This window comes from Oncorhynchus clarkii, chromosome 16 (genome assembly GCF_045791955.1).
Source record: "Oncorhynchus clarkii lewisi isolate Uvic-CL-2024 chromosome 16, UVic_Ocla_1.0, whole genome shotgun sequence".
Lineage (NCBI taxonomy): Eukaryota > Metazoa > Chordata > Actinopteri > Salmoniformes > Salmonidae > Oncorhynchus > Oncorhynchus clarkii.
Genome location: NC_092162.1, coordinates 33,157,607 through 33,175,350, shown reverse-complemented (window position 1 = coordinate 33,175,350; position 17,744 = coordinate 33,157,607). Strand labels below are relative to the sequence as shown.

The 17,744-nt window shown below is 41.6% G+C and overlaps 1 protein-coding gene across 1 annotated transcript in view; it reads right to left on the bottom strand.

Moving 5' to 3' along the window:
* LOC139367565 (MORN repeat-containing protein 1-like) overlaps positions 1-17,744 on the bottom strand; it is a 75,835-nt gene that overhangs the window by 43,876 nt on the left and 14,215 nt on the right. Inside the window, exons 8-10 of the mRNA XM_071105817.1 lie at positions 16,301-16,411; positions 15,962-16,085; positions 15,016-15,221 (exon numbers count right to left, since the gene is read on the bottom strand). Coding sequence (XP_070961918.1) covers positions 15,016-15,221; positions 15,962-16,085; positions 16,301-16,411 — 441 coding nt within the window. The remainder of the gene's footprint in view (positions 1-15,015; positions 15,222-15,961; positions 16,086-16,300; positions 16,412-17,744) is intronic.

Here is a 17,744-nt window from a genome sequence, read left to right as displayed (position 1 = left end):
CTTTAATAACTTTACATACATGTACAAATTACCTCAATTACCTCGGCTAACCGGTGCCCCCGACATTGACTCTTTACCGGTACCCCCTGTATATAGCCTCACTATTGTTATTTTACTGCTGCTGTGTAATTATTTGTTACTTTTATTTGTATTTTTTAAACTGCATTGTTGGTTAGGGGCATGTAAGAAAGCATTTCACTGTAAGGTCTACTACACCTGTTGTATTCGGCACGTGACTAAAGTTATGAGGGAGTGTGCATTTGGCATCCTGACTGCAGGAATGCCCACCAGAGCTGTTGCCAGATAATTACATGTTTATTTCTCTACCATAAGCCACCTCCAACGTTGTTTTAGAGAATTTGGCAGTACGTCCAAACGGCCTCACAACACATGTAACCACGCCAGCCCAGGACCTCACCTGTGGGATCGTCTGAGATCAGTCACAAAACTGTGGGTTTGCACAACTGAAGAATTTCTGCACAAACTGTCAAAAACAGTCTCAGGGAAGCTAATTTGAGTGCTTGTTGTCCTCACCCGGGTCTTGACCGACCTCTGTGGGCAAATGCTAACCTTCAATGGCCCCCGAAACGCTGAGGAAGTGTGCTCTTCACGGATGAATCCAGGTTTCAACAGTACTGGGCAGATGGCATCAGGTGGGCAAGCAGTTTGCTGAAGTCAACATTGTGAACAGAGTGCCCCATGGTAGTGGTGAGGTTATGGTATGGGCAGTCAAAAGCTACAGACAACAAACACAATTGCACTTTATTGATAGCGATTTGAATGCACAGAGATACCATGATGAGATCCTGAGGCCCATTGTCGTGCCATTCATCCACCACCATCACCTCATGTTTCAGCATGATAATTCACGGCCCCATGTCGCAAGGATCTGTACACAATTCCTGGAAGCTGAAAATGTCTCAGTTCTTCCATGGCCTGCATACTCAGACATGTCACCTCATTGAGCATGCTTTGGATGCTCTGGATGGACGAGTACAACAGCGTGTTCCAGTTCCCGCCAATATCCAGAAACTTCGCACAGCCATTGCAGAGGAGTGGGTCAACATTCCACAGGCCACAATCATCAACCTGATCAAGTCTATCCGAAGGAGCAGGTGCGAGGGGCTGCCATAATCGTCTTCAGCGCCCAGAGAATGATGAGTTAACTGTCTTGTTCAGGGGCAAAACGACAGATTTTTACCTTGTCAGCTCGGAGATTCAATCTAGCAACCTTTCGGTTACTGGCCCAACGCTCTAAACACTAGGCTACCTGCCACCCAGTCATGTGATCTATCGATTATGGCCCAACATTTTTTTTTTAAATTGACTGATTTCCTTTGAACTGTAACTCAGTAAAATCTTTGAAATTGTTGCATGTTGCATTTATATTTTTGTTCAGTGTACAAAGCAAACATTCGTGTCAAAGTTCTACCGCTTGCTCTGTAATACAGTACGAGTAGTATTTTAATTTCAATAAAATATATATATTTTTTACATTGATTAAAACATTTAAAAAATAAAATGAATATTGAAAACAAACTATTTTGTATTTTTCTAATTGTTCTATATTGTTGAACATATTCTATGGGTATATCAAAGTTTCAGAGTGGGATCTCTGCTAGTTTTAAAGTTATGGCCCATTTTATACAGAGAAATTGGAATAGAAGGCAATGTAACCAATCACAGCCCTTCTTTTACTCGTATCATTGCACATCCTGCAAATTACCAGCATAGGGTGTCCATTTTGAATCCATTTTCACATTCACTCTGTTGTAATGCTTACAAATTAGATCATAATGTCAATCATAAAATGTGTTTTTTCAATATTCATGTTAATATTTTACAATATTCATAAATTAATGTAAAACAAAATGTTACTGAAATCGAAATACTACTCATATTACAGAGCAAGTTGTAAAGCTTCATTTGACACCAATTGCTGCTTTGTAGCACCTACAGATGAATTATGGAGTCTTATTAAAGGAGGCCAAGGTAAGGCCAAAATGTCAGAAATATGCCAACTTTGATACATTATTTCTCAATTATGCTTTTAGATATAAATGTCATGAAAATCCCCAAAATGTTTTGTCCTGGTTTCATATGGAATCCCTCTAAACCACAATAACGACTGTTCGTCTTAAGCCACAGCCAGATAAAAGCCATTACGGTAGAGTAGAGTGTTGCTTCTTTAACATTACTTACCAGGTTCAACATCTATCAATGAAGGTATAAAAAGGATGAAGAATTTGGGGGGACATTTAAATGCATGTCTGTTTTCTGTTCCAGTCGACCGGGCACCCTTCAAGATATACATCATTTTCAAGGTATGATCCCTAAGCGAACGCCATGATTAAATCATCAGAGAGAGGGTGAAAGAGAGAGGAATAGATGGATGGATGGAGGAGGTAGAGGCTCACCTCTACAAGCACCCCACCTCTGGAGGCCAACTGAAATTACCTTGATTTATCAGGTCTGAATCACGTCTGCACCCCACTCTCATAAATTCAAGGCCAAAGCTTCCAGATAGTTTTGATGATCAATAAAACATAATTGGATTTTTCACACATATTTGACCAGAAGTATTATAAAACCAGATGGAAAACTGTAAATTCTGTGTTTTAATGCCCGTCAATGGCACCTTCGGTAAATAAATCTCTCTGAAATGGCTATGGGCCTTTTATGTGTGATGTACTGTACTGATAAAATGTTATAATCGTTTAAAATTGACACCTCCAATGTCTCTGGGTCTTTTCTATGGTGAGAGAAACATGCTCTCCTTGATACAGAAATAAATAAGCAGATGAAATACAGAACACCCCTTACAAAATGATCTCCATTTATGACATTAACCATTTACACTCCACATTAAATCCCATTCAGATTTCAATAAAAGTGTTATGCGGTGTTGTACGCCATTAATCAAAAATGTATCCCAATCTTTAACAAGAGAAAACATACTCCTGAGCATCGTAAAAGAAGTGGAGAGAGAGAACACTCCATTAAATCAATTATGTCTGCTGCCAGAGTCTAGGCGAGGGATAATTACTTAGGGAGGGCGATCAGAGACTAACCTAATGATGATGCCCTTTCTTATACTCCTAGACTTGATGAAGCTGCAGCTCCTATGGGAGTGGCCTGATGGTGAAAACACAGCAACCATATACAGAGATGGAGAGGAAGAGAGGTGCGGTTAGAGAGAGGGGGAGAGAGAAAGAGAGTGGTAGAGATAAAGAGGGGAGAGAGAGAGTGAGAAGGGAGAGAGAATGAAAGAGGGACAGTGAAAGAGGTATGAGGGAGAGAGAGATGGGGCAGGTGGCAGCGGGGGGAGGATTAGTCGTAGGGGTCAGCTGCTTTCTCACCTAGCTTAACTGCTGCGAAATGAGCCGAGGCCGTCAGGAAATTAACGAAGCGAGACGGAAGCAGCCTCGCCGGCGCTCTGACCTTCTTCTCCCTTTTGACACACACACGCGCACACACACCCGTGCGTGCGTACAAACAAACACACGTCCTCGCAATTCATCTCGGTCTCTTGCACTGCCTCTCTCCCTCTCACTCCCATTTCTATGTCCTGATACTTTATCCAAGTTAATACAATTTAAGCTCTGTTTTAGTAGTCATGAATGTACTCAGTTGTGCTGCTTCTGTAAACTCTTAATTACTCCCTCTTTCTCCTACTTCTCTGCCCTTCATCTCTCCTTTTCATCTCATTTACTTACTCCTTTCTCTCCTTCTCAGTTACTCCATTACTTACTTCATCCTCTCTCCCTCCCTCTTTCTCTCTCGCAGCATGGAGAGCAGTGAATTATCATCCCCTGTGCATTTCCACTTAACTGAGAGGGCTTCCTTTGAACTTTGCGGGCGAAGCCCTGCGCAGTCCACTGTTGTTCAGTGCAAATGAATGGGAGATGCGCTTGGGGAGCAAGAGAGAGAGAGAGAAAGTAAAAGAGCTGCTCGTGCTGTCCGAAGAGAGCCTCAATGGATTTTCACTATCAGTGGCACTTTGAACAGAGATAAGCGCAAGTTCTACACTCGAAGAAAAGATCAGGCTCGATCAAATAGCATTGATCCTCAGACCTTGGACAACAGAGAACAAACAACTGTAAATCGGTCAAAAAACAAGGGCCGCAAAAGAACCCCCTAAAATACACTAATATTGTGTACTTTCACTTAATTCCAAGAGAACATCTTAATGCTGTCAATAACGACTTAACTAGAGGACTAAGCGACCATAGGGAGGAACATTGTTCAGACTAAAAATTAGATTTCAAGGTCATTGTTGGTGAGGTTGAGAAAGAACTCTCCTCAGAATTCTGCTGTCTATCAAAATGTACCCATATAATTGGATAGAGGGCACCAGGCCTCGAATATCCCAGTGGCAACGACGGCTATGGCCGCCGATGACCCCTTGTGTGGTTGTAATGTCCCCAAAAACAATCCATGCCTTGCGGAAAAAGTGGCCATTGTGCCCTTGGGCTGAATAATTATAATTCCCTTCTCCCGACTGCCAATCGCAGTGCTCCAAAGCACCTATCACTCAGGTGGCTCATTCAGATATCTCAATTCTGATAAGCCAATGCCATCCATCACATGATCGGTTCCTTTCCACAGGCCTAGCAGCTCTGAAGTAGGCTACAAGTGAAGACGGAAAAATCGGGGATGCAACGGCACACGTCCTTATCCAATTCCAAGGTGCATAGTGAAGATGTTAGAAGAACTGTCCACATTTACTTTTTGTCAGCCAACAAGATGAGTAACAAACAGCAAAAGCACAAACCTACTGTATGTCAATCTACTTTCCTCCATAGTGCATAAGTACCTATTCTATTGGTCGGCTTGTCATTCTGTGAGAGAAATAAATAACAGACTCAACTGGGACAGTTGTGGGATGATAGATCCCAAATGAATACAACTGTACATAAAATACAACTTTTAAAAGCAAATGAGGCTGCTGCTACAGATCGGAACGATAAACTATTAGACTTTCTTCACATTATGAACGCAGCAATGTGCGCACGGCAGTTGTCTATAAGCGCAAATGTTCCAAAATTAAATGATTGAAAAGCACACTCCAAAAGCGTTTCATATGACAGACGAAAATATCCTTTACAAATGTAGAAAGAGGTAAGATCTAAAGATGGGTTGTTAATATGACTCGGATTGTGTCTTTGGCTGCTGGACAACAAAAGACAGTAGAGAACATGACAGCAATTCTGGGTTCAATGGCATATGAGGAATTGTTTATAAAATAATCCTCTTACCATTCCTATGGTCGGAACACAGAAAAATGACAAACAAAGTACAGTTGGTAAAACATTACGTTTATGGTTTCAAGATGTTGACCGTCTCTGCTCAGATTGCAAGATGGCCTTGCCCCTAAAATCCCGAAATTCTAGGCCGGAAGGGCACACTTGCCACGAAGCCTCTTTTGGTGCTCCCCATGTTAATATAGGCTTTCACAATTTAAAAACGTTTAGTCCCCTATTTCAAAATCAAATCAAATATTATGTCACATGCGCCAAATACAACAGGTGTTAGACCTTACAGTGAAATGCTTACTTACAAACCCTTAGACAACGCAGTTAAGAAAAATAAGTGTTAAAAGTATTTACTAAAATAAACTGATGTCAAAAAAAATATAGAAAAATAACAAATAATTAATGAGCAACAATAAAATAACAGTAGCGAGACTATATACTGGCGGGTACCGGTACAGATTCAATGTGAGGGGGAGACCTGACGTGCTTCCCTTTGTAGTCCGTAATAGTTTGCAAGCCATGCCACATCCGACAATGCACTTATTGACGAAACCAAATCAAATGTTATTGGTCACATACACATGGTTAGCAGATGTTAATGCGAGTTTAGCTAAATGTTTGTGCTTCTAGCCAGTGACTGATGTTGTGTACTCCTCAATACCATCGGAAGAATCCCGGAATATATTCCAGTCTGTGGTCTACAGCTTTTCATGAGATACTCTACCTCAGGCGAGCAAAACCTTGAGACTTCCTTAATATTAGATTTCGTGCACCAGCTGTTATTTACAAATAGACACAGACCGCCAGCCCTTGTCTTACCGGAGGCAGCTGTTCTATCTTCCCGATGCACAAAAAACCCAAGCAGCTGTATGTTATCCATGTCGTCATTTAGCCACGACTCGGTGAAAAACAAGATATTCGTTTTTAAATGTCCCGTTGGTAGCTTAGTTTTGATCGGAGCTCATCCATTTTATTATCCAATGATTGCACTTTGGCCGTGTGACACCTTCGGTTGTCTCGCTTCGCATGCAGTTCTTGGCTCTCATCTGAGATGGAGTATGTGAAATCTGACACCTCATTGAGAGCGACAAGTCACATTTTCTGGCCTATCCAGACAAAGGATCAAACTCCCCTTGCTGTGAACAATATGTGAAATTAAACCGGAGACTGTAGCGATTGCAGCAAATGCAGTATCATCTGGATTTTTCTCAACAAGAAAAAATACAAAATAATTTTGTAGAATTTTAACAAGACCACTTTCAACGAGTCAGCAGGCATTTGAATGGCGTCTGTGCTTCGCTCAGAGGATACTGGGCAGAAATACTCGGTCAGCAGTTATAAGAAATGGTGCCAATTTTGTACTCTCACTAAGTATGATCATATTTATTTTACAGTTATAAGAAAGGTGAAATGTTTTAAGTAGTTTATAATTTGATTGTTACTATATTTAGAAAGCATTTCAAATCGGTTCAAGTCCTATTCCCATATAATTTTTCATATTTGTACTGTGTACTTGAGCTTGTGTCCGTAAATGGGACTACATCTCAGCAATTTATAACTATGTTTTACCAGAAAAGGTGAGATTTTAATCTTTCAGACAGTATAAGCATTACTACGTATTGTTTATGGCCCTCTCGGTAAATAATTACTTTTGGGTACATCTATTTAGGTGTAAATCTACATTTTGACAATTACATTTAAAAGGTTTTAAGGTAGTGAACTTGATGGACCCTCTTGCCAACAACTTATATGGCAATCCAGATCTCCAAATCATTTTCATGAATCTTGAAGAAGTTAAAGACTCAGATGTGTTAACGAGAGGCATAATTACCTGAGAAGAACTCGGTGATGGTGGTCGATTCCCGTTCTCCTGACTGATTCTGCTCCCCACGCACTTCCTTTCCTGAGCAGAGGAAGCACACTCAACTCTACCATGGTCCTGACATACAATATAATACACTACTGGATAGTATATCGATAAGGCTCTGGTATATATAATATAATGCATCATGTCCAGATAGTATATCGTCATTATCTGCCTAATTCAGAAGAACACAGAATCAGAACGCTGCAGGCCATAGAGTGACAGTGTCTCAGTTTGGTCAGGGAAATGGAATGCGTAGGGCCGGCTATAATATTATGGATACTAGTAATGGAATTTGAATACACTTCCCTCACAAAACACCACCAAGCAGGACAGTGTAGGGAAGAACAATGGCAGACTGAAGAGAATAAGAGCAATAAGCTGCAATCTGGATAACAACACAAAACAATGTATAAGTGTAGAGACCGTCTTGCTAAAGACGACGAATGATAAGTTGGGCATACTTGAACTAGTCGGTAAAGATATACAGGAGTTAAAGTCGAGCCTCGAGATGAGTGACGAAAATTCTACGACAATAGAGAAAGAAACAAAAAAATCTAAAACGCTACAGTCCATACTATTGAAACGGATGTTAAAGAACATGTTTCTGAGAGAAGCCTTACTCGAAATACAGACTAGATCTATGAGAGAAGCTATGCTACTAACAGTATTAAAGAGAATGAGGATGAGGACCCAGAGAGAGTTACAGATCCCAGGCAATACTGTCAACAAAATCAAAATCGAATGTGTACATCTTTTCAGACAGAGAAACGAGCACCCGATTGTTGCCAAATTTGCATTCTTTAAGGATAAAAATAATGGTTAAAAACCTGGGCAAAAGACTCGCTGGCACGAAGATAGGCATGAATGATCAGTTCCCGAAGGAAATTGCAGAACGGCGCAAAGTTCTGTCCCCACTCTTCAAAGCGAATAGACTAAAAGGGAAACGTGCAGCTCTCGCAGTAGATAAACTGTACATTGATAACCAGCTGTTCTGAGACACCAAGACTCCTCCATGGCTATTCTAAATAATACCAAGTTCCCATAGAGGAGTAGAATAATGGAACACCCAATACTATCCACGGTAGGAAATGTAAAAAAAAACTGAAAATAATAAAATACATAAATTGATGAAGAAATAAACTACAAATACAATATACCATTCAAAATAGGAAATGTTGTAAAATAATTTAGATTAAAGATAGCACTAGAAGAATGGATCATTATTATTATTTCAATAATCTTCAAATATAAAGGTACTGGAACACAAAAGCCCAAAATGAAGTAGGAATCAACATAGTGGAGATAAAAACACACCAAACAGAGGACATAGACGGCACAGTGTGGGTATGTGCGGGTGTATATGTGGGGGAGTGTGGTTGTAATGGAAGATGGGGTGTGTGTTTTTGTGATTGGAAAAGTGTGGTGAGTTAAGTGATCGAAAAAGGAAAATGGTTGCAAATGCCATTGTCTGCGAACAAGAGTTGTGAGAGTTTTACATTCTGTGCAGATATGGGATACACATTTAAAAATAAATCAAAGTCTATTTATTTATTGTCCTATCATGATGGAACGGTGAACCCTGTACCCTAGACACCCATCTGAGCGACCCACACACTAAGGAGAAATCCTTATCTGTTTTATAGGCTTACTGCAAGTAGCCTATACGCAGCCAAGACAGAAAGATAAACGTGGTCAGAGTCCCACTAAAGCAGCATCCTCAACAGTCTGAGCCTGCCTGGCAGGGTTGGTCCAACAGAGCCAAAGCCCCCAGGAGGGTAAGCATAATATACAAGGATTTCTCAAAGCTGCTAATAAGAACCTTGACAACCTTGTACCTAGCTGGTGGGAATTCCGCTGGAAACCCCCACCCAGGTAGTGGCAGTACTGGCAACACTAGCTGCAGTAACCCATGGGGGGCGGGGGGGGTCACACTCAGACAATCAAGAGAGGGGGGAAATGATTGTGGCTCTGGCGGCACAAAATAATCAAAAAGGTCTGACTACTCAGAGACACTTGGAAAATGGTAACAACGGGGGACCAGCATGTGTTTGTGTTTCAGGAGTGTATCTGAGCTCCATCGGCTAGGACTTGACATTGGTTAAGCAAATCTCCCCGTTCTTGCTCAATTTTGCATGCCTTCTCAAACAGCTACAATTGTATATGCATTCACACATCAAGTCTTCTGTTGAGTTGGGCTCGGGGATGGAACAACTGTTGAACATCTAATCTTGTGGTTGTTTGTGTGGGAAGGGTGTGTATGTATCCCACATCTGTTGCTAAGGGGTAATGATGTCAAGGACAGTATAGGATGAATCACAATAATTGTTTCCCAAAATAATCCGTGCTTGCCCAAAAAATTTATTTTTGTAATGCCGGTCCTGGTTATAGATAACAATCCTTCGTATGAAGTTCCTACATATTAGTGTTTGTTAATTGAGGAAATAAATTAAGATATGCAAGATTTTTGTACATATATATTTTTTGTAATAACAGTATACAATACAATGGAGGTGAGTGTTTTGGAAATACTTTTGGCAGTTAATCTGCTTCTGTTCTGTGGGTGGCACTGTGTGCTCTTTTTAAAGGATGGGTCCCAATCTCTAAAAAGGCCATAGGATACAGGTGGACAGGGGTGGTCTGCCAGTCACTGGGATGACAATAGCGGAGAACAATTGAAGGTTGACTCAGTTGCTGTGCAAATATCATGGTACAGATACGGTATATATCTCCCCCTTATAATTTGGGATCAAATATGCTCTGAAAGCAAACATGTTGACATGAGTACCCTGATATCGGGGAATTTGTGCCATTCTGAAAAAATTGTTAGTTGTTAGTTACTCAATCATTATGGTACATTTTAATGGTAAGTTTACAAACATATATAATGATAAATAGAATTGAAACTTGAATATCTTTATGGTAAATGGTGAAATAAGTATAGCCGAGTATAATTGTAAGGGCTTAGCAGATAAGACGATCCGTATTTTCCTGGCTAAAAGAGAAGGAATATAATATTGATTGTTTATAGGAAACGCATTCAACAACTTTAGAGATGTGTGGAAAAGGACTGTGGGGGTGAAATATACTTCTACCATGGGCAAAGAAACTCAAAAAGGGTGATGATTTTATTTAACAATAATTTTGATCCGAATGTGCAAATTGCCCAAACCGATCTGCATGTAGATGGTTTCTTTTAAATACACTACCGGTGAAAAGTTAACACACACTCATTCAACGTGTTTTCTTTCTTTTGACTATTCCCTATATTATAGAATAATAGTAAAGACATCAAAATTATGAAATAACACATATGGAATCATGTAGTAACCAAAAAAGTGTTAAACAAATATATTTTATATTTGAGGTTCTTTAAACAGACACCCTTCTGGCATTCTCTCAACTAGCTTCATGAGGGAGTCACATGGAATGCATTTTAATTAACAGTTAAAAGTTCATTTGTGGAATTTCTTTACTTCTTAATGCATTTGAGTCAATCAGTTGTGTTGTGACAAGGTAGGGGGGGGGTATATAAAAGATAGCCCTATTTGGTAAAAGACCAAGTCCATATTATGGCAAGAACAGCTCAAATAAGCAAAGGGAAATGACAGTCCATCATTACTTTAAGACATGAAGGTCTGTCAATCTGGAACATTTCTAGAACTTTGAAAGTTTCTTCAAGTGCAGTCGCTAAAAACATTGAGCTCTATGATGAAACTGGCTCTCATGAGGACCGCCACAAGAAAGGAAGACCCAGAGTTACCTCTGCTGCAGAGGATAAGTTAATTAGAGTGACCAGCCTCAGAACTTGCAGCCCAAATAAATGCTTCACAGAGTTCAAGTAAAAGACACATCTCAACATAAACTGTTCAGAGGAGACTGTGTGAATCAGGCCATCGCGGTTGAATTGCTGCAAAGAAACCACTACTAAAGGACCCCAATAAGAAGAGGAGACTTGCTTGGGCCAAGAAACACGAGCTATGGACAAAAGGCTGTTGCAAATTTGTCCTTTGCGCTGGACTCCAAATTGGAGAAGTTTTGTTCCAACCTCCGTGTCTTTATGAGATGCAGTGTGGGTGAACGGATGATCTCTGCATTCCCATCGTAAAGCATGGAGGTGGTGTTATGGTGTGGGGGTACTTTGCTGGAGACATTGTCTGTGTTTTACTTAGAATTTGAGGCACACCAGCATGACTACTACAGCATTCAGCAGCGATACGCCATCCCATCTGGTTTGGGCTTAGTGGGACTATAAACAGGAAGACGAGTGATGGAGTGCTGTATCAGATGACCTGGCCTACACAATCCCCCGACCTCAACCCAATTGAGATGGTTTGGGATGAGTCGGACCACAGAGTGAAGGAATTGTAGGTAACAAGTGCTCAGCATATGTGGTACTCCTTCCTGACTGCTGGAAAAGCATTCCAGGTTTTTTATTTTACCTTAATTTAACTAGGCAAGTCAGTTAAGAACAAATTCTTATTTTCAATGACGGCCTAGTAACGGTGGACTGAGCTTGTTGTCATTGCAGGCAATCTCAACGCTGTGCGTTACAGGGAAGACATCCTCCTCCCTCATGTGGTACCCTTCCTACAGGCTCAACCTGACAGGACCCTCTAGCATGACAATGCCACCAGCCATACTGCTCGTTCTGTGGGTGATTTCCTGCAAGACAGGAATGTCAGTGTTCTGCCATGGCCAGCGAAGAGCCCAGATGTCAATCCCATTGAGCACGTCTGGGACCTGTTGGATCGGAGGGTGAGGGCTAGGGCCATTCCCCCAGAAATGTCCGGGAACTTGTAGGTGCCTTGGTGGAAGAGTGGGGTAACATCTCACAGCAAGAACTGGCAAATCTGGTGCAGTCCATGAGGAGGAGATGCACTGCAGTACTTAATGCAGCTGGTGGCCACACCAGATACTGACTGTTACTTATTTTGACCCCCCCTTTGTTCAGGGACACATTATTCCATTTCTGTTAGTCACATTTCTGTGGAACTTGTTCAGTTTATGGTCTCAGTTGTTGAATCTTATGTTCATACAAATATTTAAACGTGTTAAGTTTGCTGAAAATAAACGCAGTTGACAGTGAGAGGACGTTTATTTTTTTGCTGTGTTTATTTATAAAAAACCTATATACAGTTGAAGTCGGAAGTTTACATACACCTTAGCCAAATACACTTACACAAATTTTCACAAAACTTGACATTTAATCCTAGTAAAAATTCCCCGTCTTAGGTCAGTTAGGATCACCACTTTATTTAAAAAATGTGAGATGTCGGAATAATAGTATAGAGAATTATTTATTTTAGCTTTTATTTCTTTCATCACATTCCCAGTGGGTCAGACGTTTGCATACATTCAATTACTATTTGGAATCATTGCCTTTAAATTGTTTAACTTGGGTCAAACGTTTTGGGTAGCGTTCCACAAGCTTCCCACAATAGGTTGGGTGAATTCTGACCCATTCCTCCTGACATAGCTGGTGTAACTGAGTCAGGTTTGTAGGCCTCCTTGCTCGCACACGCCTTTTCAGTTCTGCCCACAAATTTTCTATAGGATTGAGGTCAGGGCTTTGTGATGGCCACTCCAATATCTTGACTTTGTTGTCCTAAGCCATTTTGCCACAACTTTGGAAGTATGCTTGGGGTCATTGTCCATTTGCAACCAAGCTTTAACTTCCTGACTGATGTCTTGAGATGTTGCTTCAATATATCCACATAATTTTCCTTCCTTGAATGCCATCTATTTTGTGAAGTGCACCAGTCCCTCCTGCAGCAAAGCACCCCCACAACATGATGCTGCCACCGCCATGCTTCACGGTTGGGATGGTGTTCTTTGGCTTGCAAGCCTCTTCCTTTTTCCTCCAAACATAACGATGGTCATTATGGCCAAACAGTTCTATTTTTGTTTCATCAGACCAGAGGACATTTCTCCAAAAAGTACGTTTTTTGTCCCCATGTGCAGTTGCAAACTGTAGTCTGGCTTTTTTGAATGGCGGTTTTGGAGCAGTGGCTTCTTCTTTGCTGAGTGGCCTTTCAGGTTATGTCGATATAGGACTCATTTTACTGTGGATATAGATACTTTTGTACCCGTTTCCTCCAGCATCTTCACAAGGTCTTTTGCTGTTGTTCTGGGATTGATTTGTACTTTTCGCAAAGTACATTCATCTCTAGAAGACAGAACGAGTCTCCTTCCTGAGAGGTATGACGGCTGCGTGGTCCAATGGTGTTTACACTTGCGTACTATTGTTTGTACAGATGAAAATGGTACCTTCAGGCATTTGGAAATTGCTCCCAAGGATGAACCAGACTTGTGGAGGTCTACAATTTGTTTTCCTGAGGTCTTGTCCAATTTCTTTTGATTTTCCCATGATGTCAAGAAAAGAGGCACTGAGTTTGAAGGTAGGCCTTGAAATACATCCACAGGTACACTTCCAATTGAATCAAATTATGTCAATTAGCCTATCAGACGCTTCTAAAGACATGACATCATTTTCTGGAATTTTCCAAGCTGTTTAAAGGCACAGTCAACTTAGTGTATGTAAACGTCTGACCCACTGGAATTGTGATACAGTGAATTATAAGTGAAATAATCTGTCTGTAAATAAATGTTGGAAAAACTTGTGTCATGCACAAAGTAGATGTCCTAACCGACTTGCCAAAACTATAGTTTGTTAACAAGAAATGTGTGGAGTGGTTGAAAAACGAGTTAAGGACTCCAACCTAAGTGTATGTAAACTTCCTACTTTCAACTGCATGTACAGTATATATGGGGGATTTGAAATTATGCAGGCAATTACATTGATAGAAGCCACAATCTATTTGCAATATTAAAGCTGATCCATCCTCCCAAGCACCCAGAACATTGACAAGAGCAATGGAGTGTACCGAACAGCACAACACAAATTAACTTAAAAACCACAACAACATCTGTTTGGAATATCACTGATCCCCTGCCTTCTCCCTTCGACCCGCCTACACACACACACACACACCCCCTTCTACCACTGCACTACACAATCATTAACATTCTAGACAGCGGGAGGCCTGGCCTCTCATCTCGATGAAGAGGAGCCTCTTGTGTCTTTAATGGACGCCGGTATGAAATATTTATCACCCCTACATCTTGCCTGCCAAGGTAATTGTCTCAAGAATTCTAACGGTAAGCGAAGGGAGGCGTGCTAGCTCCCGGACTCAGGGTGATGGGATGGGCTGGTAGCATGGTGAGTGGGGTGGAACAGCAGCTTAAGGTTAAGGTGGCATTTAGCTGAGATTAATGCTGTTGATCAAATAGTGTCTGAATTGGCGTCTGAATTGCAGAGAGCCTTTTTAAAAAGGGGGCCACTTATATGTGATAGGTTGTATGTGTCGCGATGGCTTGAACAATTGAATCATTTATTGGTTAAAACAGTGTCGATGACAAATGGTATGGATAGTGGATACGACAAATATGATTATTCGTGTTTGTTCACAAGCTTTTCTATAAGAAAGACAGTTTATCCTGTGTTTGCAATTAATTAAACAAATTAAGACATTTCGTTTTTGATTCATCAAACACAACATTTTACTGCCAAGACCTCTGTAGCTGATTGAGACGTCTGTGAAGCCAGATAGACTTGAAACACTCCATTAAATGGGACCTCCCTGAGGAAAATCCTAAGTACATTTCAGCAGCCAAAACATTAAAGATATCTTTATATACACACATACTGGTAGACTCTGCTCTCCAGGCATCTCCTATAAAGAAGCCATGTTTTTTTTAAAGAGAGAAAGAAAAAGCAAGAGAAATAGTGAGAGAGTAAGTGTGTGTGTGTACAAATAACAGAAAGCCCAGTAAACAGTGCGAGAGAGAAATAAAGGACGGCGTGGCGAATGACTTTCCGTGACTATCCCTTACCATCCAGGTAGCTGGGGGTACCCCCCACGAGTGGCGGCCCGTCTGATCCGCTTCCAGACTCCCACTCGGGAAGCAGTGGCGAGTCAGCCTGCGCTGAGCCTGATTTAGCTGCCACCGCAGCCACGGCTAGGGGGGCTGCAGTGTCTATGAAGACCTGGCTTCCAAAGGCTCTCTCCATCAAAGGGTAGCTGACAACCTGAAAGCCACTGAGTGGGGGGAGAGAAATAGATATAAAATAGGAAGAGGGGGAGAGAGCGAGAAGAAATAAGGAGAAATAGGTAGAGAGAAAGGCATAGAATGGTTAGTAAAAGAGTGTGACAGAGCGAGTGAATGAAAAATAATGAAAACAGAGAGTGCGAGAGATGACACATCCGTGTAATCCACACAGCTCCCAATCTCTAGACTATGCCAAGAGAACTAGAGACCATGCAATTCAAACACAGAACATCCTGCCAACCATGGGACAAAAAAAAAGATTAACAAACATGGGCATTGGCGGAAGCAGTGGAAACATGGAACTACGTTGGAATAAAGTTGCGTCATAGAGATTACACTGGAGCGGATAATGTCATTGACCTGCATAGCTCTTGAACAGGGATAGGCAACATCAAGGCTCGAGGACCACATCGAGACTTGGAAATTGAACAGAGTGACGCAAAAACAAATGTGGACCGATTTGTTTGTAAAAATGTATTTGCAGTCAGGAAAAAAAGGACAGTTATTTCAAAATACATCGGTCCATTCAAAAAATAATTATAATCAGGTTTTAGAAGTTCAAGTGCTGTTTCCCCAATTGATTTATTTTTAAATTGACCGCCGGCTGTATTTAAATCGGCTTGCCGACCGCATCCACCTGTTGCCCATCCCTGCTCTTATGTGCTGATAAAGGCAGCCATCTTGGTCAGGGATACATTTTCTATTTAATTATATGATTGGCATATCCTACAATGGTGTGGGGATGGGTGTTTCCTTGATGTCTTCCATCATCTTCAGCAGGCTCGCTGGAGTTGACGGGGAGAGATCACAGAGTCTGATAGCAGTGGATATTTGTAAGACTCTGCCATTTTCACCTGGAAAAAGAAAAGAGATTGTACATGGTTTACAGTTCACACTTCTCAATCAGATGTACACATTGTATTTTTAAAAACTGCATTTTTGTGTAACAGTCAACTTAGAATTTTCCTCAATTTACTGAATTGAAAATGGAATTGACCCAGTCCCCAACCCTGGTAACCGTAAAGTAAACTCTATGATATTCCTATCTGACGTCCATTTTGTGTCTCACCCGTTGCCTTCTCTCCCGCCTCCGTCTGCAGTTGCACTTCCACACAAAATGGAGTCTCTTGGAAGACCTCCAAGACATCTCCTCCCTCTATTACGACTTTCGAAGCGCCACCTGCCGTGGTATACAAATGGGCTTCAATGAATAATCAAGGCCATTCAGTTTTCCATGCACCACATCACCAAAGAGACTTCTTTTCAATACCACTCGACATCCAAAACCACGCTCTCATTAAAACCCCTTGATCAGAGCTACGCTGAGACAGGTCAAAGTGTTAGTGTATAACAAAAGGAAACTAGCTCTCTCGCTCTTTCTCTCTCTCTCCTCACTCTCTAGTTTGAGTAAACTATTTTTCTTCTCTCCCTCTGTTGGTTTCTCTTTCCCCTTCTCTCTCTCTCTCTCTCTCTCTCTGCCCTCAGTAGGATAGGTAATTAGCATATGTCACTGTTCTGAGTCGTCTCGAAGTGCCTGCCAGGTCCCACCTCATGAATAGATCCAACTACATCCCATCCCCACCCATTAGTTGGCATGCAGATCAGACGACTCCATTAACAAACCTTGTCATGTCATGTCAAGGAAGTCACCACGCCACGTCATGTACACTCATGTACCGCCGCTTCAAATCTACCAAGAACAAAAACAGACGCCAAAAGTCGAAGAGCTGGGCCTGTATTCAGAAAGCATCTCGGTGTAGGAGTGCTTATCTAGGAACAGTGTTGCCTTCCCACAGTCGTGGTCATAATGAACACGATTACATGGGCCTGATCCTAGATCAGCACTCTGAGACGTTATTAATATGAGCCCAAGAAGTTGTGTGTGGTGCATTGCCATGCAGGACAGTACACTGGCTTAGCATTCAGTAGTGGGCAGCACTAAGAAATCATAAATCTGCCATCTCCTAGTGCCAAGAAACACTGTGTGTTCTATCCACGATGGGCATTAGCATTCAACGCAGGGCGCGGTGCATAGTAGTCTTATGATTGGAGATGATCACCCCTGTGTTGGGCGCCTGATGAAAACAACAGGCAGAGAAGAGTGGTAGATCAATAACTTTGGAAGCGATGGCTCCTCGTAGACAGCAGGCATTACCGAGAAGAGTAAACAGATGCCACAATCTTCAGAATCCTAATCGGAGCAATTTACACCCTTGTCAGCTCAGCGCTGGTTCAAATGAATCAGGCGTAAGTAACCTGCCTCCTCCAACATGTGCATGTTTGCATGTACACATACACGCACACAGGAAATCCCCCCCGATGGGAGTGATCCCCCCCACCTTCACTCCACACCTGCCTCACCCTGAGCAGCAGCAGCCTGCCAAGGAGAGGAGACGTCAAGCCTGCTTGAAAAAAAACGGCTACCTAGAGCTGGTCTGAGCAGTTGGCTGGATATTCCCTCACCCGCTAGTACTTAATGCTGATTGGTTTTGGTTCTGCCCACTATAGTGCTG